We start from the raw sequence: 19,500 nt of genomic DNA, 5'->3' as shown, positions 1-19,500 counted from the left end.
CAGATATATTTATAAGATTACAAATGAATAAATCATTTATTTACAAGACAAAGAAACCCAACCAAATCAAATCATATCAAAATCTTAATTAAATTATATAAAATCACTAATTAAATCATATTTCTAAAATATTTTCCTTTTCCCAACAAAGATGAGTTTGGCTTTTAGTCCACTTTGGTTTTTGAAAAAAAATCTTTTTATTTTTAAGCTAGAAAATATATAAGAAATAAGATTTTTCTCTTCATTTGTTAGTGAGGGATTTTAAGTTATTTTTGTCGAAAGCAAATTTGAACCACATTATTGCTAGCTTATTGTGAGATTTACCCTTCTTCTTTAATGTAGATAATATCGTTTGTTTAAAACATAATTGGGCTTATAGTTAAGTTTATCTAACTTTAAATTGAAATTAGACTAATGATTAATTTCAAGGTGGACTTTGAAAAATGAATACACAACATAAATATATTAAAAAATATTGATTTATACTTGGTTCGGTTTGATGTTTGAACTTTGAACTATCAAAACTGAAACCGAACCAATAGTTTTCGGTTTCGTTTGTGTTTTTAGTCTCAATTTGGTTTTCAATCAAACTTTTTTAGTTCGGTATTTGATGTACCTAGCCAACCCCTTTGCGCTTCGGTATTGTTTACTTTTTTGGACTATGTATGTACATAAAACAGGTCCATTGCGGCATGATGTTTTAGTTCAACAACATATTATTGTAAGTGATTTTTGTTTTTCTGTGAGGCATTTTTGATACCCATTTCGTTTTCAATTTTCATATTTATCACATTTTTTGAAAATTAAAACTCAAAACTCGTTTGGGATCTACTTTCAGTTTTCATTTTTTTTTAAGGAAACTTAATGAAAATAACTTGAAAACTTTGAGTTTTAATGATAAGGACAAAATAAAAGGTAAAGTGAATAGTACCAGAATTGACTTTTTAGTGTAAAAATATGATTTTTCGTTAAATACAAAACCAATCCACTAAATAAGGGTGGCCACAAAGCATATCAAATGCATTCATATGAGCTCAACCCGAAACTTATCTCACCAACGGAGACCATAATGTGACGACCAAACCATCAACTACACTAAAGGTACAAGGATACACAATTCTGATGGGGATCGATACAATGAGATGTTAAAACGTATTAAACACAATACACACTCAATTACATGGATAAAGAATTACACTCGAACAGGAAAAAACGTAAAGGGGAAAGCAGTTTTGGAATATATAACAAGCTGATATTGGAGGCAATGTTCACCAAGAAATAGAAACATCTTATGGGAAAATAACGCGTCTTTACAGAAATCTGGCAGGACCGCAGGAGAGGCATACCTCAGATCGAACTGTAGCTGTCATCATCATCACTCGTCCGAATGTAACACATTATTGCCAGTACAAATACGAAAAAGGATGAGAGCTCCATAGCCAGGGCCCCCCAACCAATTACACCAGCGTGTTTTAAGATAGCAGGGATTGCAATGCTTCCAATAGCTGAAGCTCCGGTCAAGAACTTGGTTGCATTTACCCAGCTGTTTCATCATACAGTATTTAATAAGCGAAGGGAGTAAGAACACGAATAATGTTGATGCAGCTTTAGACTTTAAACGAATAGTTATTTCAGTAAGCAAGTTCAGGGGAGAAAGACAAACCCATTTTCAGATTGTGAAAATATAGAAAAATCGGATCCCACAAAGAACAGCAATGGCAAGGGAAGAAGCACGTACATTATTACTGCAAAACATCGTGAGATGACCATCACCATCAGCATGCATGTTTTCATTCAAATCATTGAAATCTATATAGAGGATGTTCTCTCGAGGGAAGATTCCATAAAAATGTAATATTTATCTTGTTTTGATAATTAAAAAATGTTAAAGTTGAACAGGCCAATGATGACAATATAACACAGACTTTGACACCAACAAATAAGGGGACGATATGGTCGTGGAATTCCATTATCCGCACATTTTAGTTATTGGAAAGCAATTATTTCTAGTGAAAGCATTCACCTGTATAGAAGAATTACTAATCACCTTTAACCATCAATCGAATATAAGCATTAGGGGGGTGTGGAATATCACCAAAACCAAAACCATAACCATAAATACAAGACAGCAGAGATATCCAACCCTGATTTATTCCTGAACCTATGTTCGTACATGTTGTTGCTATCCTAGATGTCATTTAAAGTCACCATCAAACCATATCACTATCCTTTTACCACCTGACCGAAGGCTCAAAGGCTCTTGTTTCTAATCAGGTCAAAGACAAATATGAAAATAATTCTGAAACCATGAAGCAAAGAGATATAAGAAACTTCAACAAAAAAGAAAGCAAAAAGTAAAACGTATTCAGATCTATTTATTCATTTGAGTTATGGGAATTAAAATAAAGGGAATAGAATATCATTACCCTTAAAGATTCTTTCTTAAAGGAGCTAGATAATCAAAAATTGAAATCTTTTGAGTACTGGCATACCTATCATCTTACAAGCACATTAACACGTAGCATAACATAACAGCTTATTTGGCCAAAAGAAAAGGCATCACATAGCAAGTTTACGAAGGAAAACAACAGTTCAGAACCTACCAGTTAGCATTGGCCACCAATTATTGTACAAAGCACACGCCTGCATCAAAAGCCGTGATAGATGAGAACCTAGTATGACCATCAACTTACAACAGAGAAAAGCTTACTAATTACATATGAATTGAGCATAACTGACAATAAGAAGCACTACCCACCAAAATTTGCAATACAATCCCTCCAGAGACCAAAATTGCCAGGGCGGCAAGTTTTCCAGTGTGCAAGCAGGCACGCATATAGCCTGGTAAGTCAGCCATCAAGTACTTGCCTTAGCGCGCAGATGGGGAACACCTGAAATCATGATGTGCTTAAATATATGCTCATTCCCCATACATCAACTTCAATCTCTGAATGTTAGTCCATAAGCGTAGACTGAACCATGGAACCACCCTGAAGCATGGCATATAGGCACATGTGTGGGGCGACGTCATTTCTCTTGCTTGTGATTTCTTGAATTCTTTCACAACTATCATGACTTATTACTTACAAAAAGTGTTGTACAATTGAAAATCATTGCAAAGTCTACAATACAGATTAACCATTCCGCAGAAACTACAGCTAAAACTGCGTCGAGTGCCTATTTCACACATACACATACACAAAGTGTTGGTTCATGTGTCAATGCGTTATGCTCCGTGTGCACAATCAACGAATCCATGACCACGATAACAAATACAGTAATGCGCAGCTAAGGAGTCGGAACTAGACATCTCAGTGTTCTGAAGTTGGGAACAATGCAATGCATGTAGGAAAAACAGAGACTTTCTTACAGCAATTCAGAGGATTGGAAATTAGGAAATGGAACCCTCACCCTCAAATCAAACACAAAAAGATAGAAACCCTAAATTAATAAGTAAAAATATAAAACCAATCTAATCTGTTCATAAATGTCTATCATCAGAGCAGGGTTAGGGTTCCAACTCCCACTAACGTATCATTCCATCCACTTAAATCCTAAATTAATCCAAAAATATCCATTTATCCATAATTAATGACAATTCTTCAACAAAAATGCAATCACCAAGGAAGGTTGAAGAATTTACCTTAGTTGTTACTTCAATCAAATCAATCGAGCTCAGCCATCCGATTCCGACCACACTGCCGGCGAAAACGGTTGGTTGGTGATTCGGAGTCCGTCCGGAGTCAGCAGCTGAGCTCAGCTCTAAAACAATAAAGAAAGATTACCCGAACAGGAAACGGATCGGGCCTCCACAATTCAGAATTCTGGAATCGGACTTCAACAAAGAGTCCTGAATCTCCTGATCCCGGCACGTGATCCCAATTTTCACCTAACCTCTCTCCCCTTTCCTCCTTTTTGCTGTATCTATTTATTTTATTTATTTTTAATTTTTGCAAATCAATAGGAACGTTCACACACTGCACCTTTCCCTGTCCTGAATGGGTTTTCTCGTCACTGCTGCGCATCAAATCAAGCAGTGTGAGTTGTAAACTTGGGAGTTGTTTATTTATTTGTTCATTTTCTTTTGCAAACTAATATTATAAAATCACACTTAAAAGTAGTTTATTTATCGTTTTGTGGTGAGTTTCCCAGTTTTGTCCATGCGCTTTTTTCAAATTTTGGATTTGCAAATGAGTATTCTTTTTTCTTTGTTCCTTCGTGACTTGCATGCTGCTATATACTGCTATATAATTTGGTTCTGTTTTTGTTTGTGTGCTTCATTTTTGCTCTCTACCCAGAGTTGTTTTCTTCTTTCTTATGGTTGTGAATATATATATATATATATATATATATATATATGTGAACATATAATACCTTCTTTTGGAGTGAATCGAAAAGCTTACTACGATAAAATTATATTTTGTGGTACTTAGGTAAATTAATAAAATAAAAAAAAATCTCAGTTTACTATATCATGTTTCGTGGTTTTCAATATTTAGTACATCAAGTTTTTTTCTTACCTAAAGTGTAAATTTTAGGACAGTTTCATATATCCGTTAGTTAAACTGTTAAGTCTCCCGTTAACTGATGACGTGACATTCATGTGCACAATGACTGAGCGTGACGTGTCAAATGGGAGTCCACTTGAATATTAAAAAAAAAAAATTAATTTTAAAAGTACAGAAAAAAAAAAAAATTCCCCACCCTCCCCCCCGGGCGGCGTCTCCTACCTCCCCATCTCATTCCCCTCCCTCCCTTCCTCTGCAACCCGCACCTCCCTCCCTTCCATCTCTCCTCTGCAACCCGTAACCCGCAACACCTCCACCATTCCTCTCCACACCACCACCTCCTCCACCATTCCTCTCCTAACCCCCACCCTCTTCTTCCTCCTTCTCCTGCACCCCAACCCTCGTCGTTGGCGGTCCACAGCCGACCCGTCCCCAAGTCCCGCGAGACCAGAATCTCCCCCGACCCTGGAGACAATGCCATATTCCGTTTTTGTCCAATGATTTCGCAAACCCGAGACCCATAATTTTTCTTCTCTCTCTGAGGCCCTCTGCTCGAACCCTAACCCTCAAATTTCTCGGCAAAACCCTCAAATTTCTTCTCTCTCTGAAGCAGCTGCAGCAACAAGCTCTGATGCAGCAGGCTTTTCTCCAGCAGCATTCTCATGTTTCGGAAGTACCGATTCCGTAAGATGGGATTTTCGGGAAATTTCCTTTTGAGGGAAAGTTTTGAATTTTATTGTTTTAGTTTTTGATTGCTTCTGAATCGAAGCACGACCTTCATCTAAAACAACAACAGGAGCACTCCAAGTACTGTAAGAATAGTGCCAATTCATATTCAGATTACAGGTGACCCCAGAATCAATAACTGCGATTCCGTCGTCTCCCAGCTCGAAACGCAACGGACCCACATCGATTTCATAGATTGTAACGTTGTAGAGCACCATATTTAACATTTCCCAGAAATGGGATTCTCTTGGATTTTGAAATTTTGGGGAGCTGGTGTGGAATTATGGAGGAAACGGCTTGAGTTACAAGCAAGTCCTTCAGTAAATCGAAACCTTTTATTTTTTTATTTTTTTGAAGATGACGGATGCGAAGGTTGGTCGGTGGCTTGGACTTGCAGGTGGGTCGGCGGTGAAAGGAAGAAGGAAGATACGAGAATTTTTTTTTTTTTTTTTTTTTTTTTTCGGGGGCGATTCTGGTCTCGCGGGGCTTGGGAGAGGAATGGTGGAGGAGGTGGTGGTGTGAAGAGGAATGGTGGAGGTGTTGCGGGTTGCAGAGGAGAGATGAAAGGAGGGAGGTGCAGGTGGAGGAAGATTCTCTGCCTTGTTTGGCTGTATTTTCCATCTCTTTCTATTTGTCTGGTCACTATTAAGTTATGTCAACATTTTATATTCTTATTATTTTATATTTTATTATCTTTATAAAAAAATTAATATAAAATATTGACGTGACTTAACCGTAATCGCACAAAATAGAAAAAGATGGGAAGACATCCAAACAAGAGGACAAACAATTTACCTCCGGTGCAGGTTGCAGAGGAAGGAAGGGAGTGGGATGGGGGTAGGAGACGGAGGGGGGGGGGATTTTATTTTATTTTATTTGTATTAAATTTTTTAACAGTTTGACTATCGAATGTATAAGACTCCCAAAAGTTACACTTTAGGTATAACTTTGAGACAAAAAAAAAATTTGATGTACTAAATGTTGAAAATCACGAAACATGAAGATAGTAAACTGAGATTTACCTGAAAAAAAATAATATATATATATATATATATATATGTTTCATAATTTAAGTGAAATAATAATACTACACGATGCTGCTTCAAAGTACACCTAAAAATTAGTCATATGAACGAGGTAGCACACCATGATTCATGATGGAATGGCAGTAACCGTGTGATTGACATCATGCGGATCCCATATAAAATGTTAGCTTAGTTTGATTTGAGGTGATGATCTCAATCACATATATTCGTCATTCGCGATAGTCGATTTTGAGATCTCTCACTTAAAAGTGCAAAAAAAACGTCATGAGACAATAATACTAAAATATATCACATCCGTACATGAATATTACTTCTGTATATCAAACCATAAATAACTTAGAGGTATGAGTTACAGCATGTTTGTAAGGGCGGACAATCACCAAACTCCAATGGAACTATGATATGAAATTGCCTACGGATCAAACATAGGCAACAATTCTCAATTTCAATTTAAACAAAACTATGAATCATCAAAATTACCTCCTCAATGCAAATGCAGATCCGATTCAAAATTTGATCAGACAAACTTCGTCTACTCTTCGTTAGAAGCCTTGGCGCTCCGAAAGCCCTTCTTCAACTCAGCAACTCTCTTCATACAAGCAGCCTTCGACTTCCCGGGCACAGCAGCTGCAATCTTCTCCCACCTCATTGACACTTCCTTCGGAAATGCCTTCAAGGCATTCAGCAATGCAATGTCTTCAGTAGAAGACCAACTCTCTTTCTTCACTTCACCATTATCCGCCACCGACTCATCACCCAACTCTTGATTCCCACTTTCAGTTTTCTTGTCATTGGGCTTACGCTTCTTCAGAAACTCTGCATACGAATCTGAATCACTCACTTTCTTCTCTCCCAATTCTTTGGCCTTTTTTATCACACTCTCCACCTTATGCTTTCCTTGAAACGATTCGGTGATAACCTCCCACCGTCTGAGCTTCCCCACCGGGTGCTTCAAAAGCAGTTTCTTCAAGAACTCAACATCCTCCTCAACCCACTCCGTCTCTTCACCAAAAAACACTGACCCATTACCATTACCTTCGGAAGCCTCACTCCTTTTCTTTTCTCTCACAGACCCACTAATAGTTTCAGGCATGGGCGTTGAATCTGCCCCCAATTCGTCAAATCGACGTGGTTTTGATCTCTTCTGAGAAACCCTCTTCTTTGATTCATCCTCTACTTGGGTTGCAATTTCTGGGAAGTCGACGATTGGGCCATGACCAACCCGAATGTCACCACCAGTGACAGGTGCAGGAGCAAAGGGACCAATGAGGAGGGCGAGAGCGGCCCAAATAAGAAGAGATTGGTAGGGTTCGGATAGGAGGAAGAAGGCGAGACCCATTAACAGAAACGAGATCAAGATGGTAAAGAAAATGAATGGTTTGCTCAGATTCTTGTAATGGGGTTGCAGGTCTGTGGCAGAAGAAGCTACTGCTTTGGATTGGAAGAGGAACCTAGGCCTTGCGTCCTCATCCAAAAACTCCATTTTCGGATCTCGAAGCTAAAAGCTTTAGACACAGCCCTTTATATATACTACTAGCCCTTGTGGTTCTTCTGAAGGTCAAACGCGAAGGCTTCGTTTTGGCAGCAGCGCTGAAAGGTAAAATAGGAAGGTAAGTATCAATAATGTCCAGCCCGAGATGTAAATTAAAGATACTCTAAACGATTATCCAAAAGAACAAAGAAATCTGAAAAACTGATATTTTCAACATAAACAAAATGCCCTTATGCCAAACAGATTAGACATAAAAAACCACCCAACAATTATGAGTGCCATAATGGGTTCGATGCCTGGCACTGGTGAATCACACGATGGTGGTCAGGAACGGCTAAAATACCTCTGTGAGTCTTCACAGCCCCTGCAAGGATTGACTACCATGGCAAAGCCACTTGCTGATCCCCTTTCATTTTTTTTTTAGAAAAAATTATTGTAAATAACTAAACACCTACTACATTATTCAAGAAAGTAAACAAAAAGGAAACAAACCACAAACTTTCACTTGCTAAAGTTTTAAGCCAATCGACTTCAACTTGTGAACATCTCCCATTCCTCTCGTTTAATGAAATTTTGAAAGCCTGCTCACTGTTTTTACTATTCCTAAGTATATGGTAACAATCCAACTTCAACTTCAACTTCAATTATCATCACACTTCGAATCCACAAAGTAACTTTTGGGCACATCAAAGGGATAGAGAATCGAATGAAGAACAATCCGGAGAAATTAGCTGTAATTGAAACTGCATGGGCCAAATTGGAACTCAACTCACTTGTCACTCTATAGACATACAATCACGTTAAACCTAATAAAAATGTAAGTGAATCCTGGAAAAGCACTTAGATGCTTTATGCAAGAAGCACATAATTGGTGCTTCTTCCAAAATGCACCTCAAGTGCTTTTATAACCCAAAAACACTTTATCAAAAACGCTTTCAATCAATTTAAAAGGACTTCTAAACGAAAATATTGAATGTCACAAAAAGATAAACTTGTGAGCATAACGTTAATTTGTAATACCTATGACCTTTTCGTAGTATTTCAATCTCGTTTTTCACCTTATACCATATACTATAACAAAACATAAGGGAACTCAAAACTAACACATACATACAATGCATCCATGTGTGTGTGTGTATATATATATATATATATATAGTATATGTAAAACTAATCCATTTTTTTAGTAGGAAAAACGGCATTGATTCTACAGGACGACTACAAGTCCCTCCATCGAAAAAAACACAAACGTTTAAATACGGCCAGGATTATTGAGAGATCAGATGATAAAATTCAAAACTAGGACATGCAATCCAATCCAATCCAATCCAATCAATGAGTTAAACAGTAGAATCGTTGAACAATTAATAATTTAAAAAATGTAATATTTTATATATATTCATCAATTGGATTAGCAGAAGAATCAGAGAAAATGGAGACAGAGAGGTGAATAAATTTAGGGATTCTTACCGGAACCCAAGAATCGGAGGAGGAGAGATGCGGCTGGAGCCTGCAGTAATAAAATTTGGAGTCAGTCTGGGAACGGAACCGACAAGATTGAGATTTGAGAGGCGTGTATTTTAGTAGATCCAGCAACAAACATAAACCATCGACACTACGTCGTTTCAGGTTTTAGTTTAATTAATTAATTAACCTTTTGATTTGAAAAAAAAAAAAATTAATAAACCCTTTAATAACCATTTTGCTTTTTGAAATCGTGTTTAGTTAGTCTTCAAAAATATTGAAAATTATTTTTTTGTGTTTTCAAAATTTGACATTGAGTTTTCAAAATTTGGAGTTGAGATTCTACTTTTTAGTTTGAAAATTAAAAATAATTACTAAACAAGATTTCAATTTTCAACCAAAATTCAAATTAAAAACTGAAAACAAAATGAAAACTACTTTGGGCTTCAAGAAAAAAATGAAACTGAAAACCAAAATTTAAAAACTCAATAAAGTAGTTTTTATATTTTAGTTTTTAGCTTTTTTAAAAAAATAAAAGGAGTTATCAAATAAATTTTTAGCATTCAATTAAAAAATAAAATAAAAACAAAATGGTTATCAAACGTTTATAAGACCATCTTTAAAAGGATATATCGAATTCTAAGTAGAATGCCACATAATTAAATTTGTTCTAACTGATATGTCAATCCTACGTAGATTAAAACATAAGCTTTTTGGAGTCAAAATTGACATATAAATTTAAGAAAAAGAAGATCTAACATTGCCACGTTGACTATTAAATTAACCTATAACATTTATATTTTATTATCTTCTTCGGAGATGCTCTGAGATACCAATACTTTTTTCTCTCAACCTGCACCTCTTGGCATGCACTCCCCATTTTGTTATTTTTTTTTTTTTCACGTTCATGCGCGCCTCATTTTATAAACCCTTCCGTTTTGATCTCTCAGAAACCTTAATCAGAGTTGGCTCCAGCAATTTTTATTGCCGATGTTATAAAACCCAGATTTCATTTTCGAGAACCCATTCTGCTAAACTCACCCCCGACGATTCTCAGCTTCTTCACTGTCTTTCTCAAAGTCACTGTCAAGACGCACGTAAGCTGCTTGAGAAATTGCCTGAGAGAAGCAGCCATGGCCGCGTTGTTCACTGGACTTGTTTGCTCACGAAATACTCGAGGAGTGGCTGGGTCGATGAGGCACGGATGCTCTTTGATATCATGCCTGAGAAGAACATTGTTTCTTACAATGCAATGTTGTCTGGGTATGTGCAATCTGGGAGGTTGAATGAGGGCTGGCGATTCTTTTATGAGATGCCAGAGAGAAATGTTGTTTCCTGGACTTCAATGCTCTGTGGGTTTGCGGATGCGGGGAGGATTGACGAGGCGAGGCAGTTGTTTGACGCGATGCCAGAGAGGAATGTTGTTTCTTGGAATTCGATGATTGCTGGGTTGATTAAGAATGGGGATTTGGAGGGAGCAGGGCAGGTTTTTGACCAAATGCCGACGAAGAATGTTGTTTCTTGGAATGCTATGATTTCTGGGTATGCTGAGAATTGTAGAATGGACGAAGCAAGAGTTTTGTTTGATGAGATGCTCGATAGGAATGTGATTACTTGGACTAGCATGATATCCGGTTACTGTCGGTCTGGCCATGTGGATGAGGGATACTCTTTGTTTCAAAAAATGCCTGAGAGGAATGTTGTTTCTTGGACAGCCATGATTGGCGGCTTTGCTTGGAATGGCTTCTATAAAGAAGCTCTGTCGCTATTTCTTGAACTTAAGGGGAACTACGACACAAAACCAAACGGAGAGACCTTCATATCGCTTGTTTATGCTTGTGCGGGTATTGGTTTGCCTCATCTTGGCAAGCAACTACATGCTCAGTTGATTGTCGATGGTTGGGACCATGATGATTATGATGGCAGATTATCAAAGAGCCTCATTCACATGTACTCGGCCTATGGTATCATGGATTCCGCGTGCTTTCTTTTCATCAAGAACTCAAGTAACTGTACTGCGCAGTCTTGTAATTCTATGATTAACGGTTACATACAGATTGGGCAGCTAGAACAGGCACAAATTTGCTTTAACAATGCACCCATCCGAGACAAGATCTCTTGGACGTCTATGATAACTGGGTATTTTAGCGTTGGACAAGTATCAAAGGCTTGTAATATGTTTCAAATCATGCCAGATAAGGATGCAATTGCATGGACAGTGATGATTTCGGGGCACATCCAAAATGAGCTTTTTGCTGAAGCTACCAATTTGTTTTCAGAAATGAGGTCAGAAGGTGTTTTGCCTCTCAGTTCAACATATTCAGTTCTTCTTGGAGCTGCAGGTGCAATGGCATATCTTGATTCTGGGAAACAGTTCCACAGCCTGCTGATCAAAACACAGTACGAATTTGACTTGTTTATTAACAACGCACTGATTTCCATGTATGCCAAATGTGGGGAGCTAGATGATGCTTACTGTACATTCTCAAACATGTGTTTCCGGGATTTGATTTCTTGGAATTCCATGATTATGGGGTTTTCAGACCACGGACAGGCAAATGAGACTCTGAAGATCTTTGGAGCCATGGTCAAATCTACAATCCGACCAAATTCGGTCACTTTTTTGGGCATCCTATCAGCATGTAGCCATGCAGGGCTTGTCCAGAGAGGGTGGGATTTTTTCCATGCCATGAGCAATGTTTATGCAATTCAACCAGCTTTGGAGCATTACATTTGTATGATTAATCTTCTGGGAAGAGCTGGGAAAGTAAAAGAAGCAGGAGAATTTGTTTCAAGGCTTCCCTTCAAACCAGATCGCACTGTTTGGGGTGCATTGCTTGGTATATGCGGATTTGGTGAAACGAATGCTGATGTTGCTAGATATGCAGCCAAAAATCTCCTAGAGCTGGATCCTTTAAATGCACCAGCCCATGTGGTGCTTTGCAACATATATGCAGCAAATGGTCAGCATATTGAGGAAAGACAGCTGAGAAGGGAGATGGGATTCAAAGGAGTGAGAAAGGTTCCTGGATGCAGTTGGATTCTGGTGCAAGGGAAAGTTAATGTATTCCTCTCAGGCGATAAACTCCATCCCGAAGTGGATGAGATGCTATCCCTTGTATTTGGCACTATTAGTGAGTCATAAATCTATGCATCTAATATATCAAGAAAGTTTAACCTACACTGGAAACTCATGACATGCCTGCTCTGAATGTTGAGGAAAATCCTCTCACGATTTCATTATACCAAATGCCGTTTGAAAATAATGGAAGGAAGAAAGCATATAATAGTGGAAAGGAACATGGAGTGAACGGAAATATGTTTGACAGACAGAGGTTCCTTTACTTGATTAAAGAGGTTGGTTTGATGCAAATTTCTGTAGTTTGTTTTACTTTTTGAATTCATAAGAACACTTAAAATAGTTGTTGCCTCTATGCCAATATCAATTTTTATCCCGAGGAGTGTTTATATGTTCCTTAAGAGCGTGATAAACCTCGTACATTCTGATCATATTTTTTATGGTATCAAAATCTGATTAGCACCTTTTGAACAGTTTTGCTTTTGCAGGGAAAAGTTCCAATATCCACATAGGAGGGAACTTTGAGGAATATTGGAGCAGCCAATTATGTCACCCAATACCTTAAAAGGTGAGGAATTTAGTCTCGTATACATTCATTCTTCCAATTTGCAAAACAAAACAAATTTTAAGAAACTAATAAAAATTGATAATTAAACAGGATTAATAAATCCGATCTGATCTGATCAGTTAACTTGAACTCCGGTGTCATATGTTTGTCCAACTTTCCAGTCTTGTGGTATAGTGTTCGGAGGAACAACCCAAGTCTCGTCATCATCATCGCTGAATAACATTCTTATTTGCAAGGGTCCACTTGGTGCTGAAGTTGTTGTCCAAATTGCTCCAATACTCCTGTCCAGTACTACGCATACAAAGTTTGTTGTCTGCAGCAATTTTTTAAAATATAAGTTAATATAAATATAAATATATATATTATTTCAATTATATGTGTAATGAGGAAGGTGACATATTTAATTAACAATAAAAGCAAGTAATTAAAACTAGGTTGATGATTAAGAACAAGAGTTTTATTAGCTATAAACAAACATATGATATAATTTGTCTACCTAACAAATCTTTTAATTTTATTTCAAGAAAAAGCCAGTGCTTGTGAAGAGCAAGGCAAGTTGGTTTGGTTCATATGTATTGAATATCCTGACTCACACACACACACCTCACACAGCTGGACAGCGGTGATATCTTTCTTCCCTTGCTGGTACCATATTACAAAAGCCAAATAATAAGGATTGTTGCTGTGCTCATCGATCTTGATTATAATATTTTTGTTTGGATAGCTGCATGAAACACTGCATGTTTGGAAAAAGAGGACAGATTATTGAGGAGCTACTTGAGTCATATAGATTTATCACAAAATCATGCAGGTTCCTCAAAGTTGCTTTCAGGATTTAGGCTGTTAATTACCGTCTGTACTCAATATCAATGATACCAAGTGACAGCAGAGAAGCAGCTGCTTCAGTGCTTTGAGCCATCCGGCCGAACGCTTGCTTACTCATGATGAAGTCTGTGCCATCACTCGAGCCTTGGTCAGTTATAACTACAGTTACTCCTTTGTCTGAGCAATAGGCACTATTGGTGCACCTCACCTAGGGAACCATCAAGAAAATTAATTATGATCACAAAAATTGAACACGCGTTTGCGCGCACACACACACATCTTAGAATCGTGCATGCTCACCTGGTAACAAGCTCCACATCCGAGGCCACTGCGATAGAGGTCAGAGGCAGCTGAGACATCCCCGCCATTGAGTGTTGCTCCAAATGAACCAAATCCACATGCACCACCTGCAGTTCGATACAAGAAAATATCTAGTAAGCATATGCCTGCAACATGAAAGATTTTGCTCATTCTTTTTCTTTGATTAAAAGTCTCTTACTGTCTGTTCCTTGTGCTTCAGAATTCGGATAATAAGTTGCTCGAGAGTGAATGAAGCAGTCACTGCACGTTGCAGCCTCGCTCGGAGATTGCAGTAAAAGCAAAACAATGAGAAGGGAGAGTACTTGAGACCCAAGAGAGAAAGCCATTAGCAAAATAGAGAAAGGAGAGCTTGCTAATGATCAATATTATTGCAAAGGTGGTATTGCAATATTGCACGAAGCTATAGCTAAATGGTTACTGGTATTTATAGTAAACTGTAAGGGCCATCTTCAAATTTGGTAAGCTTTACTAACTTTGACATTCTGCTCTGCCCAAGAATATTTGTTTTGCGCTTTTTTTTTTTGAATAGAAACGCTAATGAGAATCTCTCAAAGCGAGACTCTCCGTGAACTCTCTGTTACCTCACGGTTTAATGTTAATTTCCATATCAACATCAACATTGTAAAACATTGTGCGAAAAACATGAGGTGACAAAGAGTCTAAAGAGAGCCCCACTTTTGAAAGAGTCTCGTTATCATTTTTTTTTCGGAATTATGATTAGTGGAGTTCTGTTACTTGTGGTTTGTCGGCTACCTTCCTAGCCAGATTATTTACATGATAAAATAATATTGTGGAAAACTTGTTTTTCACCTTTGGGATGTGATTGTAATCATTTCATGTCCTATTGTGTAATTCTTTTGGTATTGATTAAATTAATAAAAAAAATCATTTGCTAAACTGTGTTCAAGTGTGAATTATCCAGTGCTTAACCAAATCCAAATGAGTGCTCTATTCAATTTTCTCCATCAGGTAGGTAGGCACTCATCATGTTATTTTCTTTGTTTCCGTCTATCGATGTTTGTGTTTTTCACACTATCACGTGATACTACATATTTACATAGATTATATCAACACATAAGATCTATTTGTTGTTATTATACTGGAAGTCGATGAATATCAATCATAACTATGTTACACAGATAGTATAACACTTGGATAGTAATAGAATAAGCGTGACAGTAAAAGATTTATCTATATTGGGGATAAGCATTAATTTATATGATGAAAAATATGTTTCTATCACAACTTGTTGGGTCGCAATTGACAATGGCTTTAATAAACCCTAGAGAGAGTGGTCAGAATCGAATATTGAGACTTTTGAATACGCAGTAAAGAGATTTGGTTGGAAATTGTGTTGGAAATACAAGAGAAAGTTAGGGGCTTTTGCACTAGATAAGTAAACCCTATGTATGTAATGTGTTAGGCATCTCAAATTTTCCCACCTAAGAGCTAGTTATATATGTATATGAGCACATGGGCTGTGAATTTTTGGGGATGGGGAAGGTATTAGGAAACACCCTTCCTTCACATAAGGTTTTTTTAGCAAAATAGTTCTTAAGATTGACATAATTCTTCATTTTAGTATCTTAGATTAAAAAATAATAGAAGTTGTCCATGAGATTTTTCACGGCCAATCATTTTGATTATTCTGTGAAAATTCTCTGTTAAATTGAAGAAACCGCCCATTCAAGTGGAGGGGTTGGTTTGACAAAAATACCCTAAATTTAATGGAGATTTTTCATAGAAGGGCTAAAATGATTGACGGTAGACAATCTCAAGGACCACTTCTATTGATTTTAAATCTCAGAGACCAAAATGAAGAATTATGCTAATTTTAGAAACCATTTTAGCTAAAAAGCCTTCGTATAATCATAATTTTTGGGTTTAGATGGCCCAAACGGAGTAGGATCCCATCCGGATCCTATTTGTGGGGAGCGAAATGGTCAATCAATTGTGTCTGTTTATCGTAGTTCGTGCGGTTAGAAATTAATTTTGTTTAAAATTAAATATAAACAGTATCCAACAAAAATTGACCGCATGATGTACGATAAACGATGAACAATTGCGATTGATTGATCATTTGGATCCCCACAAAGAGAGTCCGAAGAGGATCCTTGTCCGGCCCAAACGTGAAATGGTGGTTTTGCAAGTACAACTTATAGTATTAATTTTAATTGATGGTAATTATTAGATACAGCAGTTGGATGTATACAATGATATAGTGTTGTAGTAATATATTTGTACTTTTGTTTTAAAGCATAGTAAGTCTCTTTTTAATAAGGTTTCATTTTTACTTGAAGTCCACTCCAAGCATGCCCCTTCTTCCAACTTGATCATCCTTAATATGATATGTTTTTATTTTATTGCATGGTGGTACCAATGCAAAGAGAATACCATTTCAAGTGTTAAATAATATATATATATATATATATATATATATATATATATATATAGATCGTTTAACAAGAGGGATCCCTATTTTCCAAAAAAATGAGAACATCTTCTTGACTGTTGGATTGCCTTTTAATGAAATTCTGTGGTTGAGATTAAATCACAGACCACACAATTTCATTAAAGGCAATCTAACAGCCAAGAGAGTGTCCTAATTTTTTTTGAAAAATGAGAATCCCTCTTGTTAAAGGATTCATACATATATGTTGCAAGACAATGTGACTTGCATTGTTAGGCTTGCCATCGTAATTAGTACTATTACGATTTTCCTTTGAATATGTAGGTTAATGGCTTAACTATCTCTGTACTCTTTGAAATTTCACTTCAATCTGAAACTTAAACTTTTGTTACTTAATTTCGAAAACTTAACCCGTTCTCACTTTGCTTCTTACTAGTAAAGTCCATTATAAATCTGTTAAAATTGTTAACATGACACAATAAGGCTCATTGGTTAAATGATACTCGAGTTTAAGTTTCATGAGATTTTACCGTAAATAAGCTTAGTTTAAATCGATGGTGGAGCTCGTATGGGGTCATTGGGTGTTCATGACTCTAACAAGTTCAACATCACTATGTATATTTGTCTATGTATTTGTATTTGACTCCTATAAACAACTAGAAAAGAAAAAAAAAAAAGTTAGCAACACTAAATTACAACCTCCTTCTTCCATACTTTTCTATCATTCCTGTATCTACCTTTTCTCTCTTCTTGCGTGCGACTTTACTGTGCACACTTAGTGCTCGATGAAATGTCTATGTTGACAAGCCTTGACAATCTTCAACATAACTTTACAGTTTCCTATTTTTGGCCTGACAAGCCTCTCATTGTCGACATATGTTGGAAGGAATCACCAGGTGCTCGACAAGAAATGGTCCAATGAAGTTTTTTTCATCGAAATCATGACCCGTTATTTTAAATATTGGCTTTGCCACTTTGCTACTGGTTTAAATTACATGAAACTAATAAAATGACTTCAAAACTTTAATTTTAACCAAAATTATTCAAACAACTTTATTTAATGGTTAATGCAAAAAAAAATTGCCACATCTCACACATTATGCGCACTGACACACATGCCTCTTTCACGGACCTGGATTGTCTGCCCTCTCCATCCCATACCTTTCTCATCCCCTCCTATTTCTGTGATCACGGTTAAGCCACGTCAATATTTTATATTCCCATTGTTTTTTTGTCTTATTATTTCTATAAAAAAAAATCAATATAAAATGTTGACGTGGTTTAACTGTGACCACATAAATAGGAGAAGATGTGAGGGTATGGGATGAAGAGGGCAGACAATCCAGGTCCTCTTTCACATGAAATGTTAGTTTTCTTTCTCTTTTTCACATCTTTACCATCATTTTTTTATTTTCCTCGGATTCCTTTCCTTCTCATCTTTCACCGGTTCACCCAACCTTCTTTCTCTTTTTCTCCCATCTTTCACGGTAGAGGATCCTCTCTTGAGCACAAGATGAGGATCATGTTGACCACGAAATCCAGGCCGTTCAAATTTAATCCAACGGTTGCAATTATTATAACTTTTAGAATATCCTCTATTTGGAACCGTTGAATTAATTGTGAACGGTCTAGATTTCATGATTAGAAGGATCTTCCATCTGTCACGTCATCTTTTTGTTTTCCCCAAATTCCATCCTCCCTCCTCTCACTCTCTTTCTCTCTCTCTCTTCACCCTTGGTCAACTTTGGTAAGATTTGTGTGGACCAGCATTTTACTTTCTCACAATCTATCTCTCTATATCCTCTTCATTATTGTTTATTAGAAATTATTAATTAAGAAACAGTTCCTAATAAAGTTTGATTAATCCATAATATCAAATATTTTACAAATGGTAATTGTTTATCAATTAATATTTTAAAATAGTAGTTATTTCTCAATTAATATTTTAGAAATAGGGATTATTTCTAAATAAATATTCATAAAATAGTGACTATTCCTCAATAAATATAAATATCTTAAAAATAGTCAATAAATATTTTAAATAGTGACTAATTCTTAATTAATATTTTAAAAATAACGATTGTTTCTCAGTGAGTAAATAAAAAGTTCTTGGAATGATGGTATAAAAAACAAACAACAAAACAAAAAACAAATAATAACACAAGAATAAACGGGAGAGTGACGTGAGAGGCGTGAGGAGATAGATGATTGTGCGTGACCTCACGCCTTATCTCCACGTGTCAGGTATCAGGGGCCCACGTGGCTGCGTGAGTTAGTTGTCAGTTCGTTCTTTATGTTTTGTTGTTTTTAAGTACTTATGTTTGATGGATTTAGCATCTATCTCTTCTTGTCGACATGGGATTTGGATCCTCTCCTGAGCCCAAGGAGAGGATCTTTCTGATCAAAGAATTTGGACCGTTAGATGAAAATCTAACGGTTATAATTATTATAATTTTAAAGAGATCTCTTGTTTGTAGACGTTAGATTTTTATCCAACGGTTCAAGTCATTTGGTCAGGAGGATCCTCTCCTTAGGCTGAGGAGAAGATCCAAGTCCATCGACATGGAGAGGTTTATGAATAGGCCTTCAGTATATGCCGACGTAGACTACCACTAAATAAAGGAGAGGAAAGAAGTCATTCAACCATATATGTCATCGATGACATGGAAACCATTTTAGGGTTTGGACCCCTATGCAAAAGTTTCAATCTGATGAGCTAAGGATGGGAATAACTTGCATCATAAGCTACCCTTTGAGCTTACATGAGTTGAGGAAGGTTGTATCGACACTCTGGTCTAAATTCAGATCTTGTGGGCTTAGCTTAACTCGCATATACGAGTTTACCAAAAAATAAAAAGAAAAAAAAACTCGCATATACGATTGCACCTGCGTTTGACGACCGGAGCTACCATGACATCTAGGGTACAGGTGACAACTCGTGTTCAAACTTTCATGCCAGCCGATATATAATTTGAGTCAACTCAAACATGACACGATATTAGTTAGGTCATCTTTTCTAAACTTGAACACGACACAATTATTAAACTTATTACATGCTAAT

The 19,500-nt window shown here is 36.7% G+C and overlaps 4 protein-coding genes across 8 annotated transcripts; 1 reads left to right on the top strand and 3 right to left on the bottom strand.

Annotated features, from left to right (window-relative positions):
• Positions 1-1,072: 1,072 nt before the first annotated feature.
• On the bottom strand, positions 1,073-4,325 carry LOC137710943 (Vacuolar protein sorting 55 (VPS55) family protein). 2 transcript variants are annotated; one of them, XM_068450113.2, is made up of 5 exons: positions 3,644-4,325; positions 2,759-2,891; positions 2,604-2,643; positions 1,664-1,745; positions 1,073-1,543 (listed from the first exon to the last, which is right to left on the bottom strand). In XM_068450113.2, the coding sequence occupies exons 2-5, from the start codon at positions 2,855-2,857 to the stop codon at positions 1,348-1,350; spliced, it is 417 nt and encodes a 138-aa protein (XP_068306214.1). In that variant the 5' UTR covers positions 2,858-2,891; positions 3,644-4,325; the 3' UTR covers positions 1,073-1,347. The 2 variants fall into 2 exon arrangements, with proteins under 2 accessions (XP_068306214.1, XP_088552083.1); XM_088695957.1 differs by having other exon boundaries at positions 2,759-2,990; positions 3,644-4,038.
• Positions 4,326-6,577: 2,252 nt separating this feature from the next.
• Positions 6,578-9,373, bottom strand: LOC137710896 (transcription factor MAMYB). 2 transcript variants are annotated; one of them, XM_068450052.2, is made up of 2 exons: positions 9,243-9,373; positions 6,578-7,870 (listed from the first exon to the last, which is right to left on the bottom strand). In XM_068450052.2, the coding sequence occupies exon 2, from the start codon at positions 7,761-7,763 to the stop codon at positions 6,813-6,815; it is 951 nt and encodes a 316-aa protein (XP_068306153.1). In that variant the 5' UTR covers positions 7,764-7,870; positions 9,243-9,373; the 3' UTR covers positions 6,578-6,812. The 2 variants fall into 2 exon arrangements, with proteins under 2 accessions (XP_068306153.1, XP_088552081.1); XM_088695955.1 differs by lacking the exon at positions 9,243-9,373 and adding an exon at positions 8,116-8,899.
• A 687-nt stretch (positions 9,374-10,060) lies between these two features.
• Positions 10,061-14,926, top strand: LOC137711208 (pentatricopeptide (PPR) repeat-containing protein). 3 transcript variants are annotated; one of them, XM_068450419.2, is made up of 4 exons: positions 10,061-12,593; positions 12,804-12,883; positions 13,695-14,142; positions 14,229-14,926. In XM_068450419.2, the coding sequence occupies exon 1, from the start codon at positions 10,144-10,146 to the stop codon at positions 12,379-12,381; it is 2,238 nt and encodes a 745-aa protein (XP_068306520.2). In that variant the 5' UTR covers positions 10,061-10,143; the 3' UTR covers positions 12,382-12,593; positions 12,804-12,883; positions 13,695-14,142; positions 14,229-14,926. The 3 variants fall into 3 exon arrangements, with proteins under 3 accessions (XP_068306520.2, XP_068306521.2, XP_088552080.1); XM_068450420.2 differs by having other exon boundaries at positions 12,790-12,883; positions 14,229-14,746; XM_088695954.1 differs by lacking the exon at positions 14,229-14,926 and having other exon boundaries at positions 10,081-12,370; positions 13,695-13,833.
• On the bottom strand, positions 12,860-14,355 carry LOC137711209 (expansin-like B1). The gene is made up of 5 exons (XM_068450421.2): positions 14,208-14,355; positions 14,009-14,115; positions 13,735-13,916; positions 13,487-13,619; positions 12,860-13,196 (listed from the first exon to the last, which is right to left on the bottom strand). The coding sequence occupies exons 1-5, from the start codon at positions 14,353-14,355 to the stop codon at positions 12,999-13,001; spliced, it is 768 nt and encodes a 255-aa protein (XP_068306522.1). The 3' UTR covers positions 12,860-12,998.
• Positions 14,927-19,500: the final 4,574 nt, after the last annotated feature.

This window comes from Pyrus communis, chromosome 6 (assembly GCF_041283825.1).
Source record: "Pyrus communis isolate YQ-2024b chromosome 6, ASM4128382v1, whole genome shotgun sequence".
NCBI lineage: Eukaryota > Viridiplantae > Streptophyta > Magnoliopsida > Rosales > Rosaceae > Pyrus > Pyrus communis.
The sequence above is the reverse complement of the archived record's forward strand: the minus strand, read 5'-3'. Positions and strand labels throughout refer to the sequence as shown.

Coding starts and splice junctions, on each gene's coding strand:
- LOC137710943 (XM_068450113.2), bottom strand. CDS start 2,857: ATGGCTGACTTACCAGGCTATATGCGTGCCTGCTTGCACACTGGAAAA. Junction 1,746..2,603: donor TTGGTGGCCAATGCTAACTG/GTAGGTTCTGAA, acceptor GATGTTTTGCAG/TAATAATGTACGTGCTTCTT. Junction 1,544..1,663: donor TTTTCACAATCTGAAAATGG/GTTTGTCTTTCT, acceptor ATGATGAAACAG/CTGGGTAAATGCAACCAAGT.
- LOC137711208 (XM_088695954.1), top strand. CDS start 10,144: ATGCGCGCCTCATTTTATAAACCCTTCCGTTTTGATCTCTCAGAAACC. Junction 12,371..12,803: donor CCTTGTATTTGGCACTATTA/GTGAGTCATAAA, acceptor TTGCTTTTGCAG/GGAAAAGTTCCAATATCCAC.
- LOC137711209 (XM_068450421.2), bottom strand. CDS start 14,355: ATGGCTTTCTCTCTTGGGTCTCAAGTACTCTCCCTTCTCATTGTTTTG. Junction 13,917..14,008: donor GATGTGGAGCTTGTTACCAG/GTGAGCATGCAC, acceptor ATGGTTCCCTAG/GTGAGGTGCACCAATAGTGC. Junction 13,197..13,486: donor CCGCTGTCCAGCTGTGTGAG/GTGTGTGTGTGT, acceptor AAATTGCTGCAG/ACAACAAACTTTGTATGCGT.
- LOC137710896 (XM_068450052.2), bottom strand. CDS start 7,763: ATGGAGTTTTTGGATGAGGACGCAAGGCCTAGGTTCCTCTTCCAATCC.